This window comes from Schistocerca piceifrons, chromosome 6, assembly GCF_021461385.2.
Source record: "Schistocerca piceifrons isolate TAMUIC-IGC-003096 chromosome 6, iqSchPice1.1, whole genome shotgun sequence".
Taxonomy (NCBI): domain Eukaryota; kingdom Metazoa; phylum Arthropoda; class Insecta; order Orthoptera; family Acrididae; genus Schistocerca; species Schistocerca piceifrons.
Window position 1 is genome coordinate 574,485,165 of NC_060143.1, and position 26,007 is coordinate 574,511,171.

At 38.6% G+C, this 26,007-nt stretch overlaps 1 protein-coding gene across 1 annotated transcript in view; it reads right to left on the reverse strand.

Annotated features, from left to right (window-relative positions):
* Positions 1-1,511: 1,511 nt before the first annotated feature.
* Positions 1,512-26,007, reverse strand: part of LOC124803064 — a 102,563-nt gene continuing 78,067 nt past the window's right edge. Inside the window, exon 7 of the mRNA XM_047264191.1 lies at positions 1,512-4,903. Within this exon, the coding sequence (XP_047120147.1) occupies positions 4,823-4,903 (81 nt within the window). The 3' untranslated portion in view covers positions 1,512-4,822. The remainder of the gene's footprint in view (positions 4,904-26,007) is intronic.

A 26,007-nucleotide genomic window follows, 5' to 3' on the forward strand; every position in this document is an offset into this window, starting at 1 on the left:
ATTAGGCCACATCTCCCACAATTTATCAAAATATTTGAACTCGGGAATGTAAATTCCTTGTTGCTCTAATATCTGTATTGTTTAATTGGATAAATAAAAAAATCTACTCATCAAGCACAAGCAGAACACACACATAAAAGACAGTTGTAAATGGCAAGCTTTCCTAGTCAACAGCTCCATCAAGCAGAAGGGTTGAAGGGGAAGGAAGGTGGGTGAAGGAAAAGGAGTGATCTAGGAAAAGGGGTACAGTAAGTCTCCCCTGACCCATAGTTCTGGGTGACTTTCCCAAAATCTACCCCCTTTTCCTAGACCACTCCAGTCCTTTACCTTCACCCCTTTTCCTTCCCCTTCAACCCTTCTCCTGAAGAAGGAGATATTGGCTCTGAAAGCTTGCCAATTTCAACCATCTTTTGTGTGTGTATTCTACTACTGCTTGGCGAGTAGATGTTTGATCTATCCAGTGAAATAATATTGTCAATAATTGATTGGTTTCATTGTTATAATATTTGTATTGGACAGATCTTGATTTTTATAAGTATATAGACAGCAGGATAGTTGTCTGTGTAAAGTTATGTAAATACTTTGTTTGAAGTTACAAATGAAAACAGTAGCTAAGTACTGTTAGTTCATTAGTTCATTAGTATATTGTTCACAGAGACATGTTGGATATGAAATCATCCAAAATGTTCATATGTATATATTTTTTCAAGTACTATGCTTTAGCAAAAGGATTAGTATGGAAGTGCAAATGTTCTTTTTTCTTTACTCAGGACAGTCTTTGTAGAGAGTTGCATTAACAGACACAAACAAAAAGAGTAGCAAATTGTTACTACTTCACAGGTCTTTCATCATATGGAAAGGAAGACACTTGTAATATCAGTCCTAAAAGCGTTACAGATTGCAGAAAATTTCCACATATTTCTTTACTCTTGAGCTGAAAGGTAATGAGAAAATGAAAGTGTGCTAAATGCTGAAAAGCATTTCTTGTTTCACTACTACTCCATATATTAAATAAGTTTTTCATCCTTTAATGCTGTGATTTTTATTTATACTTCTATAGCTACCAAGACATTGTTACCTAAGTTACTACTCTTGCTGATACTTGGAAATGAAGTGGAACTCAGTACTTACATGAAACGATAAATACAGTGCTCTGTTCATTTTGATTTAAAATCAGAAGTTGTGAATAGAAGGGCAAAAATTTCTGGAGAAAATGAGTGTGAAGTACAAAAAAACAGGCTCCAGAGCTTGTTGTAGGAAATATGAGTAGGTAACATTGCATTATAAAATTACAGAGAGACAGAACGGCTTGCAAATACTTACCTCCTGGATGTGAAATTGCAATGCTACCAATAAATACAGTTTAAAGTGAAAACACTAATCCTATCTTTTGGAACTATTAGTTTCTAGCTCAGGGAGAAAAGAGGGATAGGTTGGGGAAGAGCAACATTTGTGAAGATCAGGGGAAACAAAAATCATTGTATTATATTTGTTTATTAGCATTTCAACCATCTTTGAGCCTGATAATTTAATATTGCACAAAGTATGAACAATTTAACACAGTAGCAAAATACTCAATAACATTGCAGCATAAAATCTGACTATGAAATATGTATCAATTAAATGACATGGATATGACAAAAGCAAACTAACTGTTGAATGATACTTTCCTCTAAATTAAAGCATTATTATTTGTACTACAATGTATAAAATTATGACAGTAAATTAAAGCAGCCCTTTAGACTAACAAGGTTCTTTGAATTCTATTTTTCTCAAAATCTACTGAACATTTAAAGCAGTTTATCAAAACTGATTTAAGAAAATAATCACTGATTGAAATTCAAGTGTGCATGGTATATCATCATCTACAGGAAAAGATAAAAGTGATATTTATATCATGGGATTGTGAATTAAGCACAGCAGAGGAGTTGGCTTATAATGTTATGTTCTTGATTAGCTAATATAATGCGAATGGCATTGCTGCAGGGTTGACACTTGATGGGGAAGTAGCGGCTACTGTCTCACAAACTGACAACTGTTGCGAGGGCAGTGTGTTGACCACAAGCCCCTCAATATCAGCATCCAGTGATGCCTGTGGGCTGAGTGTGACACAGCAGTTAGTCAGTACCATTAGACCTTTGAGACATGTTCAGTTGGATCCAGTTTTTTAGCTAATATAATAAGCAAATATGAGATTTATAAAATGATTACTTTGGTCCCTCTCTTAGAATTGACATTCCTTGCACAAACTTTGGTGTGCTTTCACCAGCTGTATAGTTACAAGCACTTAAGTGTGAAAATCAAGTTTGTTTCTTCCACAATTGATACTTGATTTTCTGATATACCTATGACTGTCTTTATATCTCCTGAAAGTTTTTGTAATTCAAACTTAAATATTATTTGACATGTATAACCTAAAATTAAATTTAGATACAATAAAGAATGATAGCAAGAACATGATGAATATAAAATCTGGATACAGAAGTGTTGTAATTAATGAATAAAATTTGGTCACTATTATAGAAATTAGCAAAAGAGAGGAAGCTTCAAAGCTGGAATGTAGCTAATGTGATGATTGTGTAAACTTTTACAAATGTTTCAAATGCCAATCTTACTGAACATCTTAGTGCATTTATAACAGATACACAAGAGGACAGGTCAAAGATGAATATTGAGCTCTTAAAATTCAAGTCCCCCTGTCACCAAACAGGAAACGAGAACTTCCATATATTTAGCAAGCCTATAGGAGATTTTCAATGTTACTGTTAGTTTAAAAAAAAATGTGTTAACAGTTACTTTTGGATGCTGTTTCAGATGAATCCTGAATTTTATTCTTATATTGCAACAGTGAAACTTTTTGGAAGAGTTTTAAGGGTTGTCCAGTTATTGGCTGTGGGTATGCAGATTTGAAAGAAAAGAATGTTGATATAATTTCTCAGTGCCTCGTATACAGTACCTACATGGTGACATTCATAAATAAGGCTACAGCTGAACACTACAGGTGAAAGGAAATTGTGTTTGAAGAGCTCGGTACAGGGTTATGGTAGAGTGAGGTAAACAGAAGACCTCTTGGACTTTGAAATTTATGGTGGAAAACTTCATTGCATGCTCAAAATCTATAATAAAACGTGGAGAGAAGTGGACTCTTCTTATTATTATTAATCTTATTCTTGCAGGGGCACAGAAAGGGGGAAAATACTAGTCAGATATTAGATATAAACTGCTATCGAAGACCAAAATTTAATCCCCTTCCATTTGCCTTGTCTATTCTTGGATCCTAGATGACTTTCCTGATGAATTTCTGACTTACACAATAATGGGCATCCCAGGTTGAAAACAACAAAAAATGGGGGAAACAAATACTCTCATATAATTGGCTGATGGATGCCACATATATACAACAGCAGTGTGAGACAACTGATTTTTGAGCAACTGAAAGTGTCGTGTGTGTGTGTGTGTGTGTGTGTGTGTGTGTGTGTGTGTGTGTGTGTGTGTGTGTGTGCGCGCGCACGGTTGTGCGTGTGTGCGTGTGTGTATTTTACATGCCCTTCATCAGGCCAAAGCTAATAATAATTTTTATGAATGCTATAGTACACATGAAAAAACAAAAAGGAAAACCATATGCCTCAAGTGTACTATTGTGTGTAAAAATTATTAGATTTGGTCTCTTATTCATCTGCAGTATCACACTCAATGACAGGCATGTAATACCCTGAAAATAGTCCTGGTTTAAGTATTTAAGTATTTGTGGAGGGTGGAGGGGGGGGGGGGGGGGGGGGGTACCCTCTGGCTATAATGCTCAGTTGCGGATGTTTATCCAGTGGGATTGTTTGCATTTCAAAATAACTGTATCCTATTAGGTATAAGCTGTTAATGATGAAACACCTGTAAAACCAAACATTGGGAAAAAAAAGACCTAATTTTCAGCTCCACAAAGCATAAGGAGAATTTTCAGGGCAATATAAAAGATGGAGTGTAAAACTGGAAACTTGGTTATTAAATCCGAATTGGAGAGATTTTTTTTCCATTACAGACTGTGAGAATATGGAGCATTAATCATTTTCTTGTAGCATGCAGATGTCAATAATTTTATTCTTTTTTGGCTATTTTTAAATGCATCTTTTCTGTATGCTTTTGTCTTCTAGATCAAAGGAAAAAAGGCTCTAGTGTGGAAACTCATGAGTCTTTTACTGTTCATTTGCAATAGCATAAACATTTAGTGTGATAAGTGACTAAATCTTATTACTCACAGTTAGTTCTGAACAATTTACTCCACATTCTTTCTGTCTTTCATTTGTCAAATTCTCTTACATATTACGCTATTCAAAGAAATGAAACTTTCATCACACTTACTGATACACTTATGCACACACACACACACACACACTCTAGTTTAAAAGTCAGTTGCTGTTTTCTCAAACTTTGTAGACAACACAAAGCTATAATACTGAACAGACTCTCAAATGTACAAATATGATGAGATAGGACTGACCATGCACAAATCGTGTAATAATTTTTGATTTTGTTGCTACAGATTTACATCTCCCTATTTACAGTTGCTGAATTTGCACAGCTCATGTAGCAAATTCCCATTGTCTGTCCATTTTAGGCCATTAGAACATAACAAACTACAGTATTCTATGTGTTGTCTATGAAGAAACATTTCAGAATAAGAATGTTAATAGCTCTTTGGTTTCACATGACTAAATTAGAACTTGAGATCAATAAGATGCACATATCCTATCTCAGTGCAAGCCATACAACTTGGCATAATGTCCACAAGAATTTGCCTACAACTCCCCATACTTTCATCTTCTGTGTTTCAGTCTGAAGTGAATGCAGGGTTTAATGCTAGGTTGAAGCTGCTGTTCCCTCCATTTTTAGGAGCCAGTTTCAATGGAATCTGTAAAATAAAGAAATAAATTTGCTTTAGCAGTGGCAATAAAATAATAATAGTCATAATAACGCCTTTACCAAAATTACACACACACACACACACACACACACACACACACACACACACACACACACACAGAGAGAGAGAGAGAGAGAGAGAGAGAGAGAGAGAGAGAGAGAGAGAGATGACGACAGTCTCTGGCAACTGAAGCCAGACTATGAGCTGCAGCAGCAGCAGCAGCAGCACATGATGGGAGAGGCAACTGGGTGTGGGTAAGGAGGAAGCTAGGGCAGCGAGGGGAGGGATAGCAAAGTAGGGGCGGACAACAGTGAAGTGCTGCTGGGGAGCTGGAATGCACTGCACAATCCTCTATTCCACCAATGCACCCAGCCTTTTTACTTCTCCCCTTTTCCGCTATCCCCCTCCCCCTTCTCTCCCCCACACTCTAACTTCCCGACTGAACCTAGTGGCCCTACCCTCTCTCCATCTCATCCCTGCAGGCCTGCACACTCCCCAGCAGCACTTCACCATCCCTCATCCATACCTTACTATCCCTCTCCTTCCCTGCCCCAACCTCCTCCTTACCCCCACCCTGTTGCCTCTGCCACCATATGCTGCTGCTTGCAGTCTGGCTTCTTGTATAAAGGAGTTGAACTGACTATTATTCAAGAACACCAACAACTGTGTATTGACTTTAAGAGCATGTCACCATTTTACCGGATAGTCGAATGTTATGAATGTTAGGTACCATGTCACTAACATTCAGAAATCAATTAAAGGCACACAACAAATTCATGTGTGGGAGATAGATAATTCTAATTACAAAAATAAAAGTTACATAATTGAATTTAGTTTGATTTCCTGGTTGTCTCAGGGTGATTGAAGACGTGCTTTTGGATGTACAGCTGAGTTGTTTCCACTTTAATATACTGCAGTATGAATGTTGGTAAATGTGCAGCTTCTTGTATATATTAATTATACAGCGTCCTCAGAAATGGTCTGATAAGCTTGTAAGGCTGTTGCATTGTAGGTTGTGCTGAGAAATAATTTTCAAGAAAAAAATTCTACACATTGTCCCAGTTCTGAGTTAATTAGCATTGAAGTTAGCCAGTCAGACCATTGTGCATGCAAATTCAAGTGGTGTGCCACGTACAATTACAGCCAATTGTTCTCACTGCATAGATGATAGTGCATGAGACTGCTTGGCCTTTGGCTTAAGTGCAGTCATTACTACCATCCAATGACCAACTTTTGTATTGCTTTCTTGTTTGGTTTTAGGAAACTGCACAAGGAACATGTTTGGTTACACCACCTCTGGTGGGCTGCTTGAATTTGTTTGTTTAACAGTCTGACTGGCTAACTTCAAACTTGGAAATGGAGCAACATATAGAATTTTTTTCCTTGGTAATCTACCCTGCAACACCATTACAGGCTTAGACTGTTTATGACCATGTTGTAAATGTACAACAAATAACAAAGTCCAAGACTGTGAAGTTATAATGGACAGATAAAACAAATTGGGGCAAAATACCCTCCATTTTATGCACCCATTTTTGATGATCAATGCACTTATAGTCTTCAGATGCTGCAAACTGTATTGTGATGCTGAGATTTACTTATAATTGGCATTAATCTGAGCCGCACTAGTAATACAACTTGAAATAAATTTACTGAATGTGAATAACTTGGCATCAACTGTATTAGGTACAGATGATTTGTGAAAATCTGTGCCAGACTGTGACTCTCAGCTGGATTTTTTGCTTATGGCAACTGGTCGCCTTACCATCAGGCTATCTGTGCATGTCTCCCAGACTGACCCAAACTCCTATATGTCACGCTGTCGAAATCCATATACCATTGTCTCTTAGTTTCATCATTGATCTTAGTGTAACATATAGAAGTTTGGAGTGGTGTGGGAGGCATGCTTGGATAGCCAAAGTGGTTAAGGTGATGGCTGACAATATGAAGGAAATCTGGGTTTGAGTCTTGGTCTGGCACAAATTTTCATATGTTATTAACACATAGAATATCTGTCCCTGATACAGCTGGCACCAAGTTATTCACAGTCAGTGAATTTATTCCAATCTGATTTTGGTAGACATTATCTATTTAAATAAACAAAATAAAAAACCATAAATTCAGAAATCCAATAAAAGACACCACCCCTCCCCCCCCCCCCCCCCCACGGAAAAAAAAAAAATCACTTCCACTCATCTACAGCCAGTGCTTTTATTCTAGTGGTTAGGGATGTGGTTGTCATGGTGTCAGGAAAGCTCTACATAAGAATTATGACTTACCAACTGATTCAAGTTAGATACCACGTAAATGTAAGTTCTGCTGATGTATAATTATAGAGATAGTTCTGTGTATCCAAATTATAGTAGGAATCCCTCAAAACTAGCTTATTCTTGTTGTATGTAATTCTGTTTTTAATTTTTTTTACTGAACCTGTTTGCAAGGGGTTGGAATGGCTACAAGCACACAAAAACCAAAATCACTAGAAACTGAACGATGTTAAAATCTAACAGAATGCTACCATGGTACAAATCAAATGATTCCATTTCATCAGTGTCATCATATCTCCATATAGGTTTCAACACTGCTGACTTTGTTGTTTGGCCACATGGAGGAGCAACGCTTCCTGCATTTCTGGAACATCTTAACTTCCTCCACCCCAGCATTTGCTTCACAATGGAAGTGGAGAAAAATCGAGAGATCCTGTTTCTTGATGTCTTGGTCTACAGAAAGGTAGATTGTTCCTTGGGTCACAGTGAGTTTCACAAACCAACTCACACTGACTTACATTTATGAGCTATGAGCTGCCATCACCCACATCAATGCAGTGGCATTTTGCGAACTCTCATTCACAGGGCCACAATTATCTCTGATGAGGGTAGCATATCAGCAGAGCTTAGCCACCTCCACTCCAAGTTTCTACAAAATGGGTACTCCGATAAGCAGATCTGTAGTGCATTTAAACCTGCATGCACTACAGCTCCAGAACAGCCAGAAGAAACAGAGTACTCCATGAGGATGGTTTTTCTACCATATGTTGGCTGCTTGTCCTTTACAAAACACTCGTTCAACCTATACTTCAGTATTGCTCATCAGTGTGGGATCCATACCAGGTGAGGTTGACAGAGGAGATAGAGAAGATCCGAAGAAGAGCTGTGTGTTTCATCACAGGGTTATTTGGTACACATGATAGTGTTACGGAGATGTTTAGCAAACTCAAGTGGCAGACCCTGCAAGAGAGGTGCTCTGCATCACGGTGTAGCTTGCTGTCCAGGTTTTGAGAGGGTGCATTTCTAGATGAGGTATCGAATATATTGCTTCTCCCTACTTATACCTCCTGAGGAGAAGGAGATCACGAATGAAAAATTAGAGAGATTCGAGTGTGCACGGAGGCTTTCCGGCAGTCGTTCTTCCCATGAACCATACGTGACTAGAACAGGAAAGGGAGGTAATGAAATGAAATGTCGTGTGGCTAGGGCCTACCATCAGGTAGACTGTTGATGTTTTGGTTTTAGCCACCAGAACTGACCCAACTCTGCTACAATATTTCTGCTGCTGCCTGAAACTAATTACCACATGATATGTCACTTTATCCCCACCATTTTGTTTTGTCACCTCTAGCACCATGCTACAGTACTGTGGTGTGGTGATTTCATTGTGTACAACTACTGCAGCCAAATGCCTGCAAACAAACAAATTTTAATTATTCAACTTTATTTTCTTCTACGACTAGCCCTATATATACAATCAAGTAGTGTAACAGCACCTTTAAGTCTTTAGTAAGTTTAACCATTAAGAAGACTGCTTTATCTGGTTTATTATTAATTGTCTCTTTTGCATGTCAACAACAGTAGAGTCTTCCCAATAAATCAAAGCTGCAATTACCTCTCTATATGACCTAAACTTACACTCTCTCTCTGCTTGTTTTAGCTCTTACACTCTCTCTCTGCTTGTTTTAGCTCTATCACACCCTCCCACTACCAACACTGTAATTTTCCCAATTAACTGCCAGATGATTTTAGTCTCCACCAATGATTACAGTATGACTAGGGAACTTTTGGGGAAATTATGTAAAAGTTAACACACTAATACTTGGGAGCACTTATTGTGAGCAATCAATTTTTTTTTCAACAGTTCCATTCTGGACTGTGTGCAGAAAACATGCTAATACCTGTATGTTATAAAAATTATGAAACTGTGTAAAATACAAGGTGTACAACTTTGCTTCCACCCTTTATTCCCCAACATTTGAAGCTTTAATGAAACAAATTGGTTACACATGTATCATTCAAAGTATTTTCCATCACTGGCCACTACTTTCTCCCATCTTTTGGGCAGTGTATGCACCCTGCGTCGGAAAAATTGTTCATCTTTTGAAACGATTCATGAATCAATCCAATTTGTGACTTCTTCATGAGATCGGAAGTGTTGGTCAGCCAGGCCATGTGCCATTGATCTAAACAGGTGATACTCAGAGGGAGTAACGTCTGGAGAATATAATGGGTGGGGTAGAACTTCCAATTTTAACATTTCCAAATACTTTTTACCTCTTTTACAACGTGGGGTCAAGCATTGTTGTGCTGCAAAATCACTTTATCGTGCCTCTCAAAGTATTGCGGCCATTTCTCTTTTAATGCTCTGCTCAAATGCATTAATTGTGTTCAATAACGAGCGCATGTGATTGTTTCACTTGGTTTTAACACCTCATGGTTCAGGATGCTGAACTTGTCCCACCAAATGCAGAGCATGATCTTGGACCCAAGACTATTCAGTTTGGCCATCAACATGAAGGCATGGCCAGGACATCCCCATGATTGTTTGCATTTAGGGTTATCATAATGAACCCATTTTTCATCCCCAGTCACAATGCGATGCAGAAATCCCTTCAGTTTTTATCTCTGAAGCAACTGTTCACAAACACACAAACGCCATTCAACGTCTCTTGGTTTCAGCTCACATGGGACCCAAGTTCCTTCTTTCTGAATCGTGCACATAGCCTTGAGACATTTTGAAATGGCTTGCTGTGTCACTCCCACTAATCGTGCCAATTCTCCTTGAGTTTTACATGAGTCTTCACTCAGCAATGTCTCCAATTCTGTATCTTCGAAAACGTTCTCTCTTCCACCACTATGCCAGTCTATGACATTAAAATCACCATTCTTGAAGTGTTGAAACCACTCACGACATGTCCTTTCACTTATAGCGTCCTTACCATACATACTTGAGAGCATTCAATGAGACTTAGCTGCTTTTTCTTCATATTAAAACAAAACAGTAACACCTCCCACAAATGACGAGAATTAGGCTTGTAAACTGACATTTTCAATCGAGAACAACTTTATGATGCAGACACAAATTGACTAATGTTTGAATGAGGTTATGTTGACTGAGGTCCATGTTAACTGCCTGATGTCTGCGATCTGTTTCTTTCAACCACTACTCACCACTGTCGGCGGAAACAAAGTTATACACCATGTAGGTAATGTCAGCAATGTTTGAATGCTGTAGAAAATAATAAAATTTGAGGATTATTTCAGCAGGAAATCTGAAGCATTTAATTTACAGCATGTTATCACATACAAAAAAACCAATGAACATCTTGCAGCAAGGAATCATTCCCTAGACAACTGAAATACCAAGAACAACTATTGAAGAAGGATGAACCAAAAATTTTTGTTGAGTAGAAATCTTTTTCATTTATCTCCACACAAAGATTTGTTAATCATTCTAATGGCCTTCATATTCAAGGTATATTTGATTTGGATAGATTTACAATAGGATTGTGTAACAATGCAAATTGGATTATCAATCAGCAATGAACAAACAGCATTTAGCAGATTAGGACCTGACCACTTTTATCATGTCCATATTGAAACTGTTATCATTGACCATGAGATGGTTGTAACAACAATGTTTACTGAAATAAAAAGGGAAACTAGAAAATGTATATAGCTTTATATGTTCAGTGAACTATGTCTAAAATATGAATTTGAAACCTTTAGCTCTGGACAGAAGCATGCAGAAGAACTATGACTCAAGCTTGAAGTAGTAATTAAATGTTCACTGAATAGATATATAGGTACAACAGTTCATGATGGGAGACTCCATGTAAAACAAAGTAAGTTGAGATCTTCCATGTGCTGTTATTGCAGCAATACTAATAATAATTAACATTTTTCACTTTAAAATTAGTTATGCACATTGAACCGATGTATCACACACATGAATCTGTCAAAACTTCACTCAGACTTCATCTCACTTAGCCTATATGTGTTATTTAGACTTTTCTTTTCAATGCAGCAATTCTGTTTGTGTAACTAGTTTTGCTTAAAATCATGTTAATTACAAGTTTTGAAGCAACTGAAAACTTTACTACTATACAAGATAGGAAACTTTGAGCTAATCTACATCAGTCAAGTTGGATATATTGATATCAGTCATTAGAATAGCAACATCTAGACTTTATAGAACTGTGTGTTGGCTTCCCTGAAACTAATTAACTGAAGAAATAATTGTAATCAAAGTCTGAATTCACCCAAAATTAATTTTGCTATTTGTACCATTATGCCTGTTGGATTCCAGATTTTAATGTACCACTTTACTCTTGTTGCCCTATTTTTTATGAACTGAATAATGAAGCTATTAAGAATATGCATAAATTTTCATGAATAATTATAAATCTAAAGATGGCACTTGTGTTCATAAATGTTATTCCGAACACGGCTGTTTCAAATGGCTGTATGATCTTTTGTTTATTCCTAAACTCTCATACATTTTTTAATCTGTCTATATTGTTAAATCCAAAAGTAGGCTTCCATGGCCATTGTCACAGTCAAAGAAAAACACCTTGAAGGAGGTCACCTGCAAGTGACCAAAACATCGGTAATTTTACATATTGACAATGAGGTCACAAACCCAGAAAAACTTTATTGACTGTCTATATAATTTTTATTGGTCAGTATCAACTATAAACAATTCTATGCAATATCATCAACTGTTATGAAACTTGCTGTGTGTACTAACTGTGTAATCTGATACCAGCTTGAGTATGTTCATGTCCAACTTCAATTAAAAAAGTGCACTGTATCTTCCGGTATCATGCTGTTCTGTAAGGTTGTGAAACTGCATGCCTGTGAACAACCATTTCATGTGGGACCTGTCATCATATTGTTTATAGTGATAATAAATGTTTGTGGTGAACATCACTGGAAGCTTTCCCATTACACCAGTTTTACAGGTCTCAAACAAACATTCTACACTGAGACCCGGAGAGCAGAATTAAGGTTTGCAGGCAGCCCATCTAATTCATCATCAATGTAAAATGATTTCCAGAAAATAGTGACTGTTGCATCACAGGTGTAAAACAAAATATACAGCTATGCATAGACACACTCCACATGTTTTGTTCCTTTACCATCCAGGATCCTGTTCATCACAGTCGACATTATCTCTCTGGTCATCATTATCCCCAATGTCCATGACCTTGCCACCATTTAACACTACCTTTCTCAGTATCCTAATTATTTCAAACATTCACTCTCTTTCCTGCTCACCATGACCTACTACATCCTCATATACAATTACTTCTCCTTTCAAGGTATCAACTACAAACAAACCTGTAGTAAGGCCACGTGCACTTGTGTGGCACCATCCTATGCCAACATTCTCATGCACCATGCAAAGGAAAATTTCCTAGCCACCCATAATCCCAAATCCATGATCTTGTTCAAATTCATTTATGTCATCTTCATGATCAGAACAGAGGGTGAGAACACCCTATCCACTATACCCCAGAAACTCCGCACCATCTCCCTCATTTTCTTCACCTAGTCCTCTTCAGTCCAATGAGACACGTTCCTTTATGTCAACCTCCATCTCACTGATGGCTGCATCAGTACCTCTGTCCATATCAAATCTACCAACTACCAACAATACCTTCATTTCAACAGCTGCCACCCATTCCACATCAAGACGTCTTTTCCGCAATGCATAGCAAAATATAGACACCACTTCTGCAGTAGCAAGTAGTTCCTCTCCAGATATGCTGAGGTGCTCACCAACACTTCCGCTGACCAAAAGTACTCTCCTTTTCTTGTCCAGAAACATCTCTCTATTCTTGCCTTACCAGTCACCTAACATTCCTCACATACCCTCTGCCTGGTGCAGCTGAATCACACTCTCGGCAAGGGTTTTCAACACCTTTCACTGTGCCCTGAAATGAGAAACATTCTCCCTATAAATCCCCATACTCCTCCTATAGTGGTATTCCACCCACTACCCAACCTACACAGATTCCTTTTCTGTCCCTATTCCATCACTGCTCCCAGGTCCTTGCCCCATTGTGCGCATCCCTATAGAAAACCCAAATGCAGGATCTGTCCCGTACATCATCCCACTACCCTCTACTCCAGTACTTTAAAAGGAATATCCTATGTCATAAAACGCAGCATCACCTGTGAAAGTGACCATGTAGTCTACCAGCTTAACTGCAACCACTGTGCAGCATTCTATGTGAGTGTGACCACTGTCTGACCACACTAACATTCACCACTAAAGTGTTGTCAAGAGACAGCTGGACCACGCAACTGCTGAGCTTGCTACGCAGCACTTTAAGTTTGACTGCAATGGCTGCTTCACAGCCCATGTTATTTGCATTCTTCCCATTAGCAACAGCTTTTCTGAACTACACAGGAGTGTAGTTCTCCTTGCAATGTATACTTCACTTCTGTATCCCAATTCCAACACTTCTGCTTGTCCCCCACCAGCCTTTCTCCCCTTCTGTACTCCCACTCCAAACTTAAACATAACTTCTACCCAGTCAACTCACCTGCATAGTCCTTTACCTCTCCCTGCTTCTTTTTCCTCCCCCAGAAAAGCTTTCCTGAAGGTAAACTAGCAACCCACCATCCTGTCTCTGCCATATTTTGGCACATTTCTACAAGTAGCACACAACCATCATCCCCACCACAGTGTCCAGGCACTCATGGATAGTGCAGGAACTGAAACTCAGGATACCAAAGTGAAATAAGTAACAGTGAACTTCATTTTCACATGTTCCTTTATTAAATACAGACCAGATGTTCTACCCCTCTTTACTTCTTGCACCACTGCAAAGATAAGTGATATGAATATTAGTGTCAGTGACTTTGAGAAACAGCTAAACCTGCACAAATTAAACAAAACTCCAAAGCCTAATAGAATCTCTGTCAATATATATGCAGAATTTGCAACTGAGTTAATGCCATTTTAACAATTAGCTCCAATTTTAACATAATATACTGCAGATCCTTGAACTAAAACTAAGCCCAGTGATCAAGAGATAGCCGAGTTCACACATGCCTACAAGAAAGATAGCAGAAGTCATCCATTAAATTACTATCCAATCTCATTGATGTCCATCTTGTGGAGACTCCTAGAACATATTCTGAGCTTAGACCTAATGAGGTAGTACACACAAAATAACCACAGATAAAGGCATTCAGGTGGATGCAGTAAATCATAACTTCCAGACAGCATTTGACTTGTACCATACCAACAATTATTAAGAAAAATAGTATTATATGGGGTATAAAACACTATTTTATCTGTATTGAGGATTATTTGGTAGAGAGGCTGAAGCTTTTTATCTTGGATTGAGAACTGACAGCACTATCAGAGGTACTGCCAAGTGTGCCCCTGGAAAGGGCAATAGGACCCTTTCTGTTCATGTTATATATTAACGACCTTGCAGACAACATTAATAGTAAGCTCAGGCTTTTTGTAGGGGATGCAAGTATCTGTAATGATGTACAAGCTGAAAAATCTGGACAAACAGCCAGTCAGATTTGTATAATACTTATATTTTAAAATAGCATAACAGTTTGTAACCTATTTTAAACATTTAGGAATTTTAAAAATGTTCTCTTTATAAAACACCGAAAAGAAGTATCCCAACTGGAACTGATCAACTTTTACAAATATGTAAGTGCAGCAGTCAGTTAGCCTATGGAATGGGATGATCTTGTGGGTTCAATCACAGGTAAGGCAGGTCACAGAATTTGAATTTTCCCGGTATCCTGTCAACAGATCTGTCAGTCCTCAAAGAAAATTGCTTACAAAACACTCATGCAACCAGTCCTAGAATATAGTTTAAGTGTGTGTGATCCTTACTAGATGGACTCTGAGGGTATATTAAATATACAGAAGAGCAGCACACAAGGTCACAGGTTTGTTTTATCCACGGGAGGGCATCACAGAAGTGTTGAAAAACCTGAATTGATAGACTCTTGAAGATATATGCCAATTATCTCCCTAAAACCTGCTTTCAAACTTTCAAGACCCAGTATTAAGTGAGGAATCTAGAAGAACTCCCTACCGTATTTACTCGAATCTAAGCCGCACTTTTTTTCCGGTTTTTGTAATCCAAAAAACCGCCTGCGGCTTAGAATCGTGTGCAAAGCAAGCGGAAGTTCTTAAAAATGTCGGAGGGTGCCGCCACAACTTAGTTCTGCCGTCGAATATATGTAGCGCTGCACAGGCATGCTTTGTAGGCACAAAGATAAATACTGGCGCCAAAACCTCAGCGTCAGTAAAAAAAGATGGAAGACGAGCTTTTTTTTTCTCCGCGCCAAGTTTCGACCACTGCATTTTCATACATTATCCAACGAAGCAAATACAAATTCCGTTTTGTTCATCTTTGAATGTAGCAGCATTTCAATGTACTACGAAAACCCGACTGGCAAGAATGTTTAGAATGTTTGTCAATATGGCCAACTCTACGTTCTGAATTTTTTCCTATCTGTGAGAAGAGATGGTTGCTAATAGGAACTTTTATAAATTGTGAATCACATGCAGTATTCTCTTCACCATAAGAATAATACGAATATAAACATTTTGCCATGTATTGTTTCGTGTTTGCTGCTATCTCATTTAAATCCTGTCTGCGTAATAAACCACAAAACTAGAGTGAGACAACAGCAAATGCGGAAGAATATACATATCAGCTACCCGATTAGACAGTGATAGTTCTAGAGTCGTTCAAAAAAACCTACAGTCAGTAGTGTGTAAATGACCAGATCATGCAATACTGTAGTTGGAGTCACAAACAATGGCAGTCAAGTTTAGGCTTGTTCTGCGCATCTATGTCATGCACTCTTCAACAGCAATAAGCGATCAGTAGTATTCTGAGCACTCTGCTCTGAATGCCGTGGCTAATGTGAGCATTAAATGTGATCATAGCGAATTCTTTAGTGAATTTTTATTCCAATTGTTGCCAGTTGTCATCACTGATGGTGGTGGTAAGTGATACATTCGACATAAGCAATTGAGAGACGTAATTTGCAGGATATATGCTTTCTTCAAGCTAAAAGCAAGTGCATGTGCATACAGCAGTTGTTGCTTGGAATCATCAACAATGTGATCTTTGTCCGTGCTTCAACATGTGTGAACTGCCATTGTTCATGGATTGGACTATAGTTGGAGGCAACTTTAGTCTGTTGAGTGCAGACTGGGAGATCGATGGATTCATTGCATAGGGTGCAGACAGACAATCCTGCAACATACTTTTGAACATGTTTTCCAAAAACTGTCTTGAGGAGATAGTTTAGCAGCCCAAATAGAATGGACATGTCTCAGACCTTGTAACTACAAATAGGCCAGACGTTATCAATAGCATCAGCATAGAGAGAGTGATTAATGAACATGATGCCATCCTAGTGACTATGCTTACGAAAGTTAAGCAAGAAGGCTGGGTGAGTGTTTCTGTTAGAAAGAGCAGATAAGCAGTTGTTAGTATCTCATTTATACAATGAATTTCAATCATTTAGTTTCAGCATGATGGGCATAGAGGAATTATCGGCAAAGTTCAAACAGATCTTAAACTGCGCTCTGGACAAGTATGTGCCAAGTAAGTGGATTAATGACTAAAAAAGACCCACTGTGGTTACACAACAGTTCCAAAAATGTTGAGGAATCAAGGGCTGTTGCACTCTCAGTTCAAAAGAGAATAATCAAATGACTGACTGAAGTTAGTAGACATTCGTGTGTCTATGAGAAGATCTACAGATGAAGCATACAACTACCACCATCATCCCTTAGCAAAATATCTGGATGAGAACCTCAGAAAATTCTAATCCTATGTAAAATTGCTAACTGGGTCTCAGGCTTCCATCCAGTCAATCATGGACCACATTAAAGAAAGCATTCACACAGGAGAATTGTAAAAACACACTGTCGTTTGACTACCACACAGAGTCCTGTATGGATGACATAGCAATAACCATCCCTGGTATAGAGATACAGCTGCAAAAGTTGAAAACAATTAAGTCACCAGATCTGGATGAAATTTCAGTTCGGGTTTACAAGGAGTACTCTATGGCAATGTCCCTTTCTTAGCTTGCATTCATCATGAATCTCTCACCCAGTGCACACTCCCAATCCACTGGAAAAAACGCAGCTGACTTATGTTTATAATAAGAGGAAAAGAACGGACATCCATAATTACAACCCAATATCCCTAACATTGGTTCACTGTAGAATTCTAGGATACATTCCGAGTTTGAATATAATAAATTTCCTAGAGACCAGAAAGCTTATGTCCACAAATCAGCACAGTTTTAGAAATCATTGCTCATATAAACTCAGCTTGCCCTTTTCTCATGCAACATACTGTTCATGCATGCTGCTGAGTTCTTTAGCTATCATTCACATCAGTGACAGTTTCAGCATTAACACGTGATGTTGCTGGGACAGTGTTCTAAGGAGGAGTGTGGTGTGCGATAGTGAGAGCAGGAACCACAGCAAGCAGTGGGTGAGTGAGTACACAACACATGACATGCTGCAGTGGAGCTGGGTTGTGAACTCTGGAGTGCACAAACAAACCCTCATCTAGAGCAGCAGGGCGTGGTGCACTTCTGTTTGACGAGGACAAAATGAGCCAATGCAGTTGGCATTCCAAAGGTTTGGGAGTGTGGAGTGGGAACTACTGGGTGTAGATTCATGGTAAAATCATCAAGTATTGTTCCTGGAGAATTTATCCGCTATTTTTCATAAAACTTATGTCAAGTGCTGAGAGGCTCAGGCTGTGCAGAATCTTGTGCTAGTTTGTCTAGAAATGTGGCTGTTTTGGAGTATGCTCCTGAGTCGTGTGCTTAAAAACATCTAAAATGCAGAGTGGCTGAAGACCTGATAAACTGTCCATTGTGGCTTTAGTCATTGTCTACTGGCTGTTATTTCTCATTTTTTCAAGCTAAATGTTTGGGGGCAACATAGGCTGCTGAACTATTTTAGCAAAGGAAATTTTGTATTTGAGATATTGGTTGCTATTTGAGTGGCTAGACCAAGTTAGTTGAAAATTCTATGTTGTTAGATCTTACAGCCATCTTTAACATGTTCTGTTAGTACTGTGATATTCATTGTTTTAGAGTAATTTGTGGCAGTAAAATGGTTTATGTCTAGCCTTAAATTCCATGCTTATGTTTAAATTGTTATCATTGAATACTTTTAAAACATTCCACCTATTAGGTGGAAGGATTTGAGAGCATATTCGTTGACAAGTCATAACCTTATGTCTGATTAAGCCTCAAGCAGCTAATGCCAGTATCATTTCTTGACTGGTTGGACTTGGATGTCATCAGTGTTGAAGGCATTGGTTAATGCAAGTATTGTTTTAATGTGCTGTGTCGATTGAGACCTATGTTTCAGGATGTCCTGTTAAGACAGTCTTCATTAGTGCTTTTAACTGAAATTCCTAAGCACCTATCATTGCTCAGAAAATTGTTAACGTGCTTAGTTTTATGGCACTAGAGCCATGAAGTTGTTTTAAAATGATTTTTTTTGTGCTACCTCCAGGAAAGGGTCAAACTTAAAAAAAAAAGTTTGAAGTTGAAATGGCTACTGCTGATTCAAATTGGTAAATTCATTGTAGAATTTAAAGACATCTAAGCTCTGTGTTAAACTTAAAATGTAATGTGTCTGTATAAGCTCCGGAGGTAAAATAGTCCCCCATTCGGATCTCCGGGTGGGGACTACTCAAGAGGACGTCGTTATCAGGACAAAGAAAACTGGCATTCTACGGATTGGAGCGTGGAATGTCAGATCCCTTAATCGGGCACGTAGGTTAGAAAATTTAAAAAGGGAAATTGATAGGTTAAAGTTAGATATAGTAGGAATTAGTGAAGTTTGCTGGCAGGTGGAACAAGACTTTTCGTCAGGTGAATACAGGCTTATAAATACAAAATCAAATAGGGATAATGCAGGAGTCGGTTTAATAATGAATAAAAATATAGGAGTGCGGGTAAGCTACTACAAACAGCATAGTGAATGCATTATTGTGGCCAAGATAGACATGAAGCCCACGTCTACAACAGAAGTACAAGTTTGTATGCCAACTAGGTCTGCAGATGACTAAGTAATTGAAGAAATGTATGATGAAATAAAAGAAATTATTCAGATAGTGAAGGGAGATGAAAATTTAATGGTCATGGGTGACTGGAATTCGGTAGTAGGAAAAGGGAGAGAAGGAAATGTAGTAGGTGAATATGGATTGGGGCTAAGAAATGAAAGAGGAAGCCGCCTGATAGAATTCTGCACAAAGCACAACTTAATCATAGCTAACACTTGGTTCTAGAATCATAAAAGAAGGTTGTACACATGGAAGAAGCCTGGAGATACTGACAGGTTTCAGACAGATTACGTAATGGTAAGGCAGAGATTTAGGAACCAGGTTTTAAAATGTAAGACATTTCCATGGGCAGATGTGGACTCTGATCACAATCTATTGGTTATGAATTGTAGATTAAAACTGAAGAAACAGCAAAAAGGTGGGAATTTAAGGAGATGGGACCTGGATAAACTGAAAGAACCAAAGCTTGTACAGAGTTTCAGGGAGAGCATAAGGGAACAATTGACAGGAATGGGGGAAAGAAATACAGTAGAAGAAGAATGGGTAGCTTTGAGAGATGTAGTAGTGAAGGCAGCAGAGGACCTAGTAGGTAAAAAGATGAGGGCTAGTAGAAATACTGAATTTAATTGATGAAAGGAGAAAATATAAAAATGGAGTAAACGAAGCAGGCAAAAAGGAATACAAACGTCTCAAAAATGATATCAACAGGAAGTGCAAAATGGCTAAGCAGGGATGGCTAGAGGACAAATGTAAGGATGTAGAGGCTCATCTCACTAGGGGTAAGATAGATACTGCCTACAGGAAAATTAAAGAGACCTTTGAAGAACAGAGAACCACTTGTATGAATATCAAGAGCTCAGATGGAAACCCAGTTCTAAGCAAAGAAGGGAAAGCAGAAAGGAGGAGGGAGTATATAGAGGGTGTATACAAGGGTGATGTACTTGAGGACAATATTATGGAAACAGAAGAGGATGTAGATGAAGATGAAATGGGACATATGATATTGCGTGAAGAGTTTGACAGAGCACTGAAAGACCTAAGTCGAAACAAGGCCCCGGGAGTAGACAACATTCCATTAGAACTACTGACGGCCTTGGGAGAGCCAGTCCTGACAAAACTCTACCATCTGATGAGCAAGATGTATGAGACAGGCGAAATACCCTCGGACTTCAAGAAGAATATAATAATACCAATCCCAAAGAAAGCAGGTATTGACAGATGTGAAAATTACCGAACAATCAGTTTAATAAGCCACAGCTGCAAAATACTAACACGAATTCTTTACAGGTGAATGGAAAAACTAGAAGAAGCCGACCTCGGGGAAGATCAGTTTGGATTCCGTAGAAATACTGGAACACGTGAGGCAATACTGACCTTACGACTTATCTTAGAAGAAAGATTAAGGAAAGGCAAACCTACGTTTCTAGCATTTGTAGACTTAGAGAAAGCTTTTGACAATGTTGACTGGAATACTCTCTTTCAAATTCTAAAGGTGGCAGGGGTAAAATGCAGGGAGCGAAAGGCTATTTACAATTTGTACAGAAACCAGATGGCAGTTATAAGAGTCGAGGGACATGAAAGGGAAGCAGTGGTTGAGAAGGGAGTAAGACAGGGTTGTAGCCTCTCCCCGATGTTATTCAATCTGTATATTGAGCAAGCGGTAAAGGAAACAAAAGAAAAATTCGGAGTAGGTATTAAAATCCATGGAGAAGAAATAAAAACTTTGAGGTTCGCCGATGACATTGTAATTCTGTCAGAGACAGCAAAGGACTTGGAAGAGCAGTTGAATGGAATGGACAGTGTCTTGAAGGGAGGATATAAGATGAACATCAACAAAAGCAAAACGAGGATAATGGAATGTAGTCGAATTAAGTCGGGTGATGCTGAGGGAATTAGATTAGGAAATGAGACAGTTAAAGTAGTAAGGGAGTTTTGCTATTTGGGGAGCAAAATGACTGATGATGGTTGAAGTAGAGAGGATATAAAATGTAGACTGGCAATGGCGAGGAAAGCGTTTCTGAAGAAGAGAAATTTGTTAACATCGAGTATTGATTTAGGTGTCAGGATGACGTTTCTGAAAGTATTTGTATGGAGCGTAGCCATGTATGGAAGAGAAACATGGATGATAACTAGTTTGGACAAGAAGAGAATAGAAGCTTTTGAAATGTGGTGCTACAGAAGAATGCTGAAGATTAGATGGGTAGATCATATAACTAATGAGGAGGTATTGAATAGGATTAGGGAGAAGAGAAGTTTGTGGCACAACTTAACTAGAAGAAGGGATCGGTTGGTAGGACATGTTCTGAGGCATCAAGGGATTTCCAATTTAGTATTGGGGGGCAGCGTGGAGGGTAAAAATCATAGAGAGAGACCAAGAGATGAATACACTTAACAGATTCAGAAGGATGTAGGTTGCAGTAGGTACTGGGAGATGAAGAAGCTTGCACAGGATAGAGTAGCATGGAGAGCTGCATCAAACCAGTCTCAGGGCTGAAGACCACAACAACAACAACAAGCTGCTTGTGCAGTTCGAAAATTTAAATGGCTAGTGCTGATTCAAATTGATTCAAAGGTGGTGAAGCACCAAGTTAAACTCCATGTATTGTTGTTTGTATAATCTTTAGACCATAGGTAAATTTATCTTATTTTACATTGTGTGTAGTTTGCAATTTAAATGGCTATTGCCAGTTCAGGCAAGGTGAGTTAAGTGTTTTAATGTGGCTACACACTGATTAAGATTTTAATATTTTGAGTGTTGTATAATCAGATGTAGACAAAGCTGTTGCTGAGTTGGGTTATTCCCATAGAGCAGCTAGTCCTAATTGAAACTGATTATCATAAATGATCCTTTTAGGCGAGACTGCTGAGAACTGTGGTTAATATTTAGGGCTTACAGTTTCGTAATTTTTTGTAACAGTTGAATATGGATTACTTGTTAGTTTGTGTCATTTGTTTTAAAAGTGGCTTGGGCCAGTTGAAACTTCAGGACAAAGAGGGAGGGGGGAGCATTCAGTTGTGAACTATGGATGAAGGACAACAGGCAGATTCCATTATTTCCAGATGTCCAAAAAGTATTTGACACTGTACTCCACTGTAGACTATCAATGAAGATATGAGCATACAGAATTGGTTCGCATGTATGTGAGAGGCTCTAAGACTTCTTGAATAACAGAACCCAGTTTATTGTTCATCAGAGATGAGGGTATCATCAGGGAAGTGTTAGGGCCGCTGTTTCTCTCTCTCTCTCTCTCTCTCTCTCTCTCTCTCTCTCTCTCTCTCTCTCTCTCTCTCTCCCCCCCCCCCCCCTTCCCCCCCCCTCCCCCCCCTTCCCCCCCCCCCCCCTGAAATTTCTACTTGGTGTGATGGATGGCAAGTGGCTCAAAATGTATAAAAATATAATGCAGATGAGTAGAAGAAACAATTGCATAATTACTAGTGTCCTGCCTGACACAGTCACATCATTTAAATATCTGAATGTAATGTTGCAAAGAGATTTGAAATGGAACTAGCATGTGAGGATTGTGGTAGGAAAGGTGAATGATCAATTATTGTTTATAGGGCAAATTTTAGGAAAATGTGGTTCATCTGTAATGGAGACTGCCTATAGGATGCTAGTGCAAGCTATTCTTGCCCTCAAGTGTTGGAATCTTCATCAGGTAGGATTAAAGGAAAACGCTGAAGAAATTCAGAGGCAGGTTGCTACATTTGTTGCCAGTGGGTTTAAATAACACACAAGTGTTATGGAGGTGATTTGGAAACATAAATGGAGATCCTTGGAGGGAAAGTGATGTTCTTTTTGAGAAACACTGTTGAGAAAACTTAGAGAACCAGCATAAAAAGCTGACTGCAGAATGCTTCTACTGCCATTAACACACATTGCACATAAGGATCACAAGATAACTTAAAAGAAATTAGGACTCATACAAAGACATATAAACAGTTGTTTTCCCCTGGCTTCATTTGTGAGTGGAACAGGAAATGTAATGAGTAGTAGTGGTAAAATGTACCCTCAATCATTCACCCTATGATTGTTTGCAGAAAATGTATGTGGACGTAGGCCTGATTCAGAACGTTATAGAAAAAAGGAAATCTGAAAAATTAAACCACTGGCCAAAATGAGCTTGTCACTAGTTACAAAAAGTGGTTTGCTATTCCATATGTTGCCTAAATTTCAGACAGCTCTGCTGAAAGTTAAAAGCACTCAATAAAAGCTTCCACATTCTACCATAACAGTTACTACAACTATGGTATTATTCAATATTGAAACAAAGATGAGGTGACTTACCGTACGAAAGCGCTGGCAGGTCGATAGACACACAAACAAACACAAACATACACACAAAATTCAAGCTTTCGCAACAACCTGTTGCCTCATCAGGAAAGAGGGAAGGAGAGGGGAAGACGAAAGGAAGTGGGTTTTAAGGGAGAGGGTAAGGAGTCATTCCAATCCCGGGAGCGGAAAGACTTACCTTAGGGGGAAAAAAGGACAGGTATACACTCGCACACACGCACATATCCATCCACACATACAGACACAAGCAGACATGCACTGACTCAGCCAACAAGACTGTACCTGCACTGTGCACTGCTGCTCAGCTGGGGTGAGGAGTTGTTTCAGGTGAAGTGGGCAAAGGTAAAAAGAAGATGGGGAGAGGGATTTGGTGTGGTGTGTGTGGGGGGGGGGGGGGGGGGGGGGGGGGGAGGCAGTGACCACACAAGATATGAATATGGCCTGGTATTCCTTAATTAGTTTCCACTAGTCAGTGCCCATTCTATTTGGGACAAGTGGAAGGACTAGTCTCTTTTGTAGACAATTAAAAAGTAACTCTTTGTCTTTAAATATGTCTGCTTGTGTCTGTATGTGTGGATGGATATGTGCGAGTGTATACCTGTCCTTTTTTCCCCCTAAGGTAAGTCTTTCCGCTCCCGGGATTGGAATGACTCCTTACCCTCTCCTTTAAAACCCACTTCCTTTCGTCTTCCCCTCTCCTTCCCTCTTTCCTGATGAGGCAACAGTTTGTTGCGAAAGCTTGAATTTTGTGTGTATGTTTGTGTTTGTTTGTGTGTCTATCGACCTGCCAGCGCTTTTGTTCGGTAAGTCACCTCATCTTTGTTTTTATATACAATTAAAAAGTTTGTTAGTTTAAAAATAATCATCTACATTTTTGAGGAACATGGATGAGACCTCAAAATGGTATATTTTTAGTGATATCTTAAAGGAGTAAGTTCTTAAAAATTTGAATGAAGAATAATTTCAGTGTTTCATGGGTATAAAGGAGGGGTTCACAGTATTATTTCCATTGGCAGCCTCTACACATATAAATGGCACAGTGGACTATGTTGGAAGCACAGAGTGCTGTTTGTGGATGATGCTGTTATATATAAGGAAGTTGCAACTCTGGAAAACTATATCTGACTGCATGTAGAGTTGCTCAGGACTAACATCTGATCGCAGGACTACTACCTCACCCTCAAAATATAGAATTGTAAAATATTACCCGAGTTAAAAGATTGTGCAATTTTAATGCTATCTCTGCAAATTTCTTGCATAATTTATGTAACACAGATTCTCAGAGGCAAGAAAGATCCAATTTTTTGTAAGCCTTATTGCCAGCTGCCTGAAAAAACTTCCATTATCTTTCTCTTAAGCTACTGTTCTTCTGGGTGTATAAACATTTCTGGGGATCTTGTTACTGTGTAGAAAAATATGCAGATATGTATAATCTTGCACATGAGCAATACAACTGCCACTGTCTAACAACACAGTTCCAAGAAGGCAAAAGCATTCTCCACTGCTTTCCCCATTGTATGGCCTGTAGCTGAACAAACATTTGTTAAAATTCAGCCATCTTCTTCTAGGTGGAGTTTCAATAATCATTCATGTAGAGTAAATGTGTGGTCATTGACAAATACAGAAGTGTACATTTCTCCTCCTACCTACTAGTAGTGCCTCCTCCTCAAAGACTTGTGAAACCTTTAGCCATTCACTCGCACACATAGAAAGCTGTAAAGTGTATCAATGCTACTCCTAATGAATGAGTTACTACTTGTTTTCTTTATTAATCTAAATAGGTTGTATAAAAACAAACCACTAAGTGCTTATTGTCCAGACCCTATGTGAATCTTAGTATCATATCTTAATTTGAGAATGTGGGTAATAATACTTCTAACATTATAGAAAACAAATTTTGTCTTAGAAAGGTTTCACTAAGTCATGAACATTGCTTTTTTTTTCTAGGAGACACCTAACACAGTTTAGGGGTTGAGGAAGATGCAACAGTTCTGGAAGTGTTATGAAGGGATGTGTGATGATTAACTTGGTTATATCCAAAACCACATTACCTGGAATGGAACACCTACATCAACACAATGTAGGAGTCCACCACAAAGAAAGAAGAAAGACAAAAGAGAGCAAGAAAGCACATCATGAATTTGTTGGTGCTGAAAACATAATAAAAGATGATAGTGACAGTATCAAAAGGAGTGTGTCAAACAAGAGACAAAGCCACCATGCTACAGCTTTGGTGAATATATGGAATCACTCATTACTGTAATAGCCATGTTCAAAACTATAATTAAAATTTCAGTAGCTTTTATTCCAGGCTGTCTTTTTTTATCAAACTAGGCAGCTGAACTAATATAGCCAACACCCTCTCCTTGCAGCACATCAATTACATATTCTTCAGATAATGAGGTGAAGACTGTTTTGATGTGG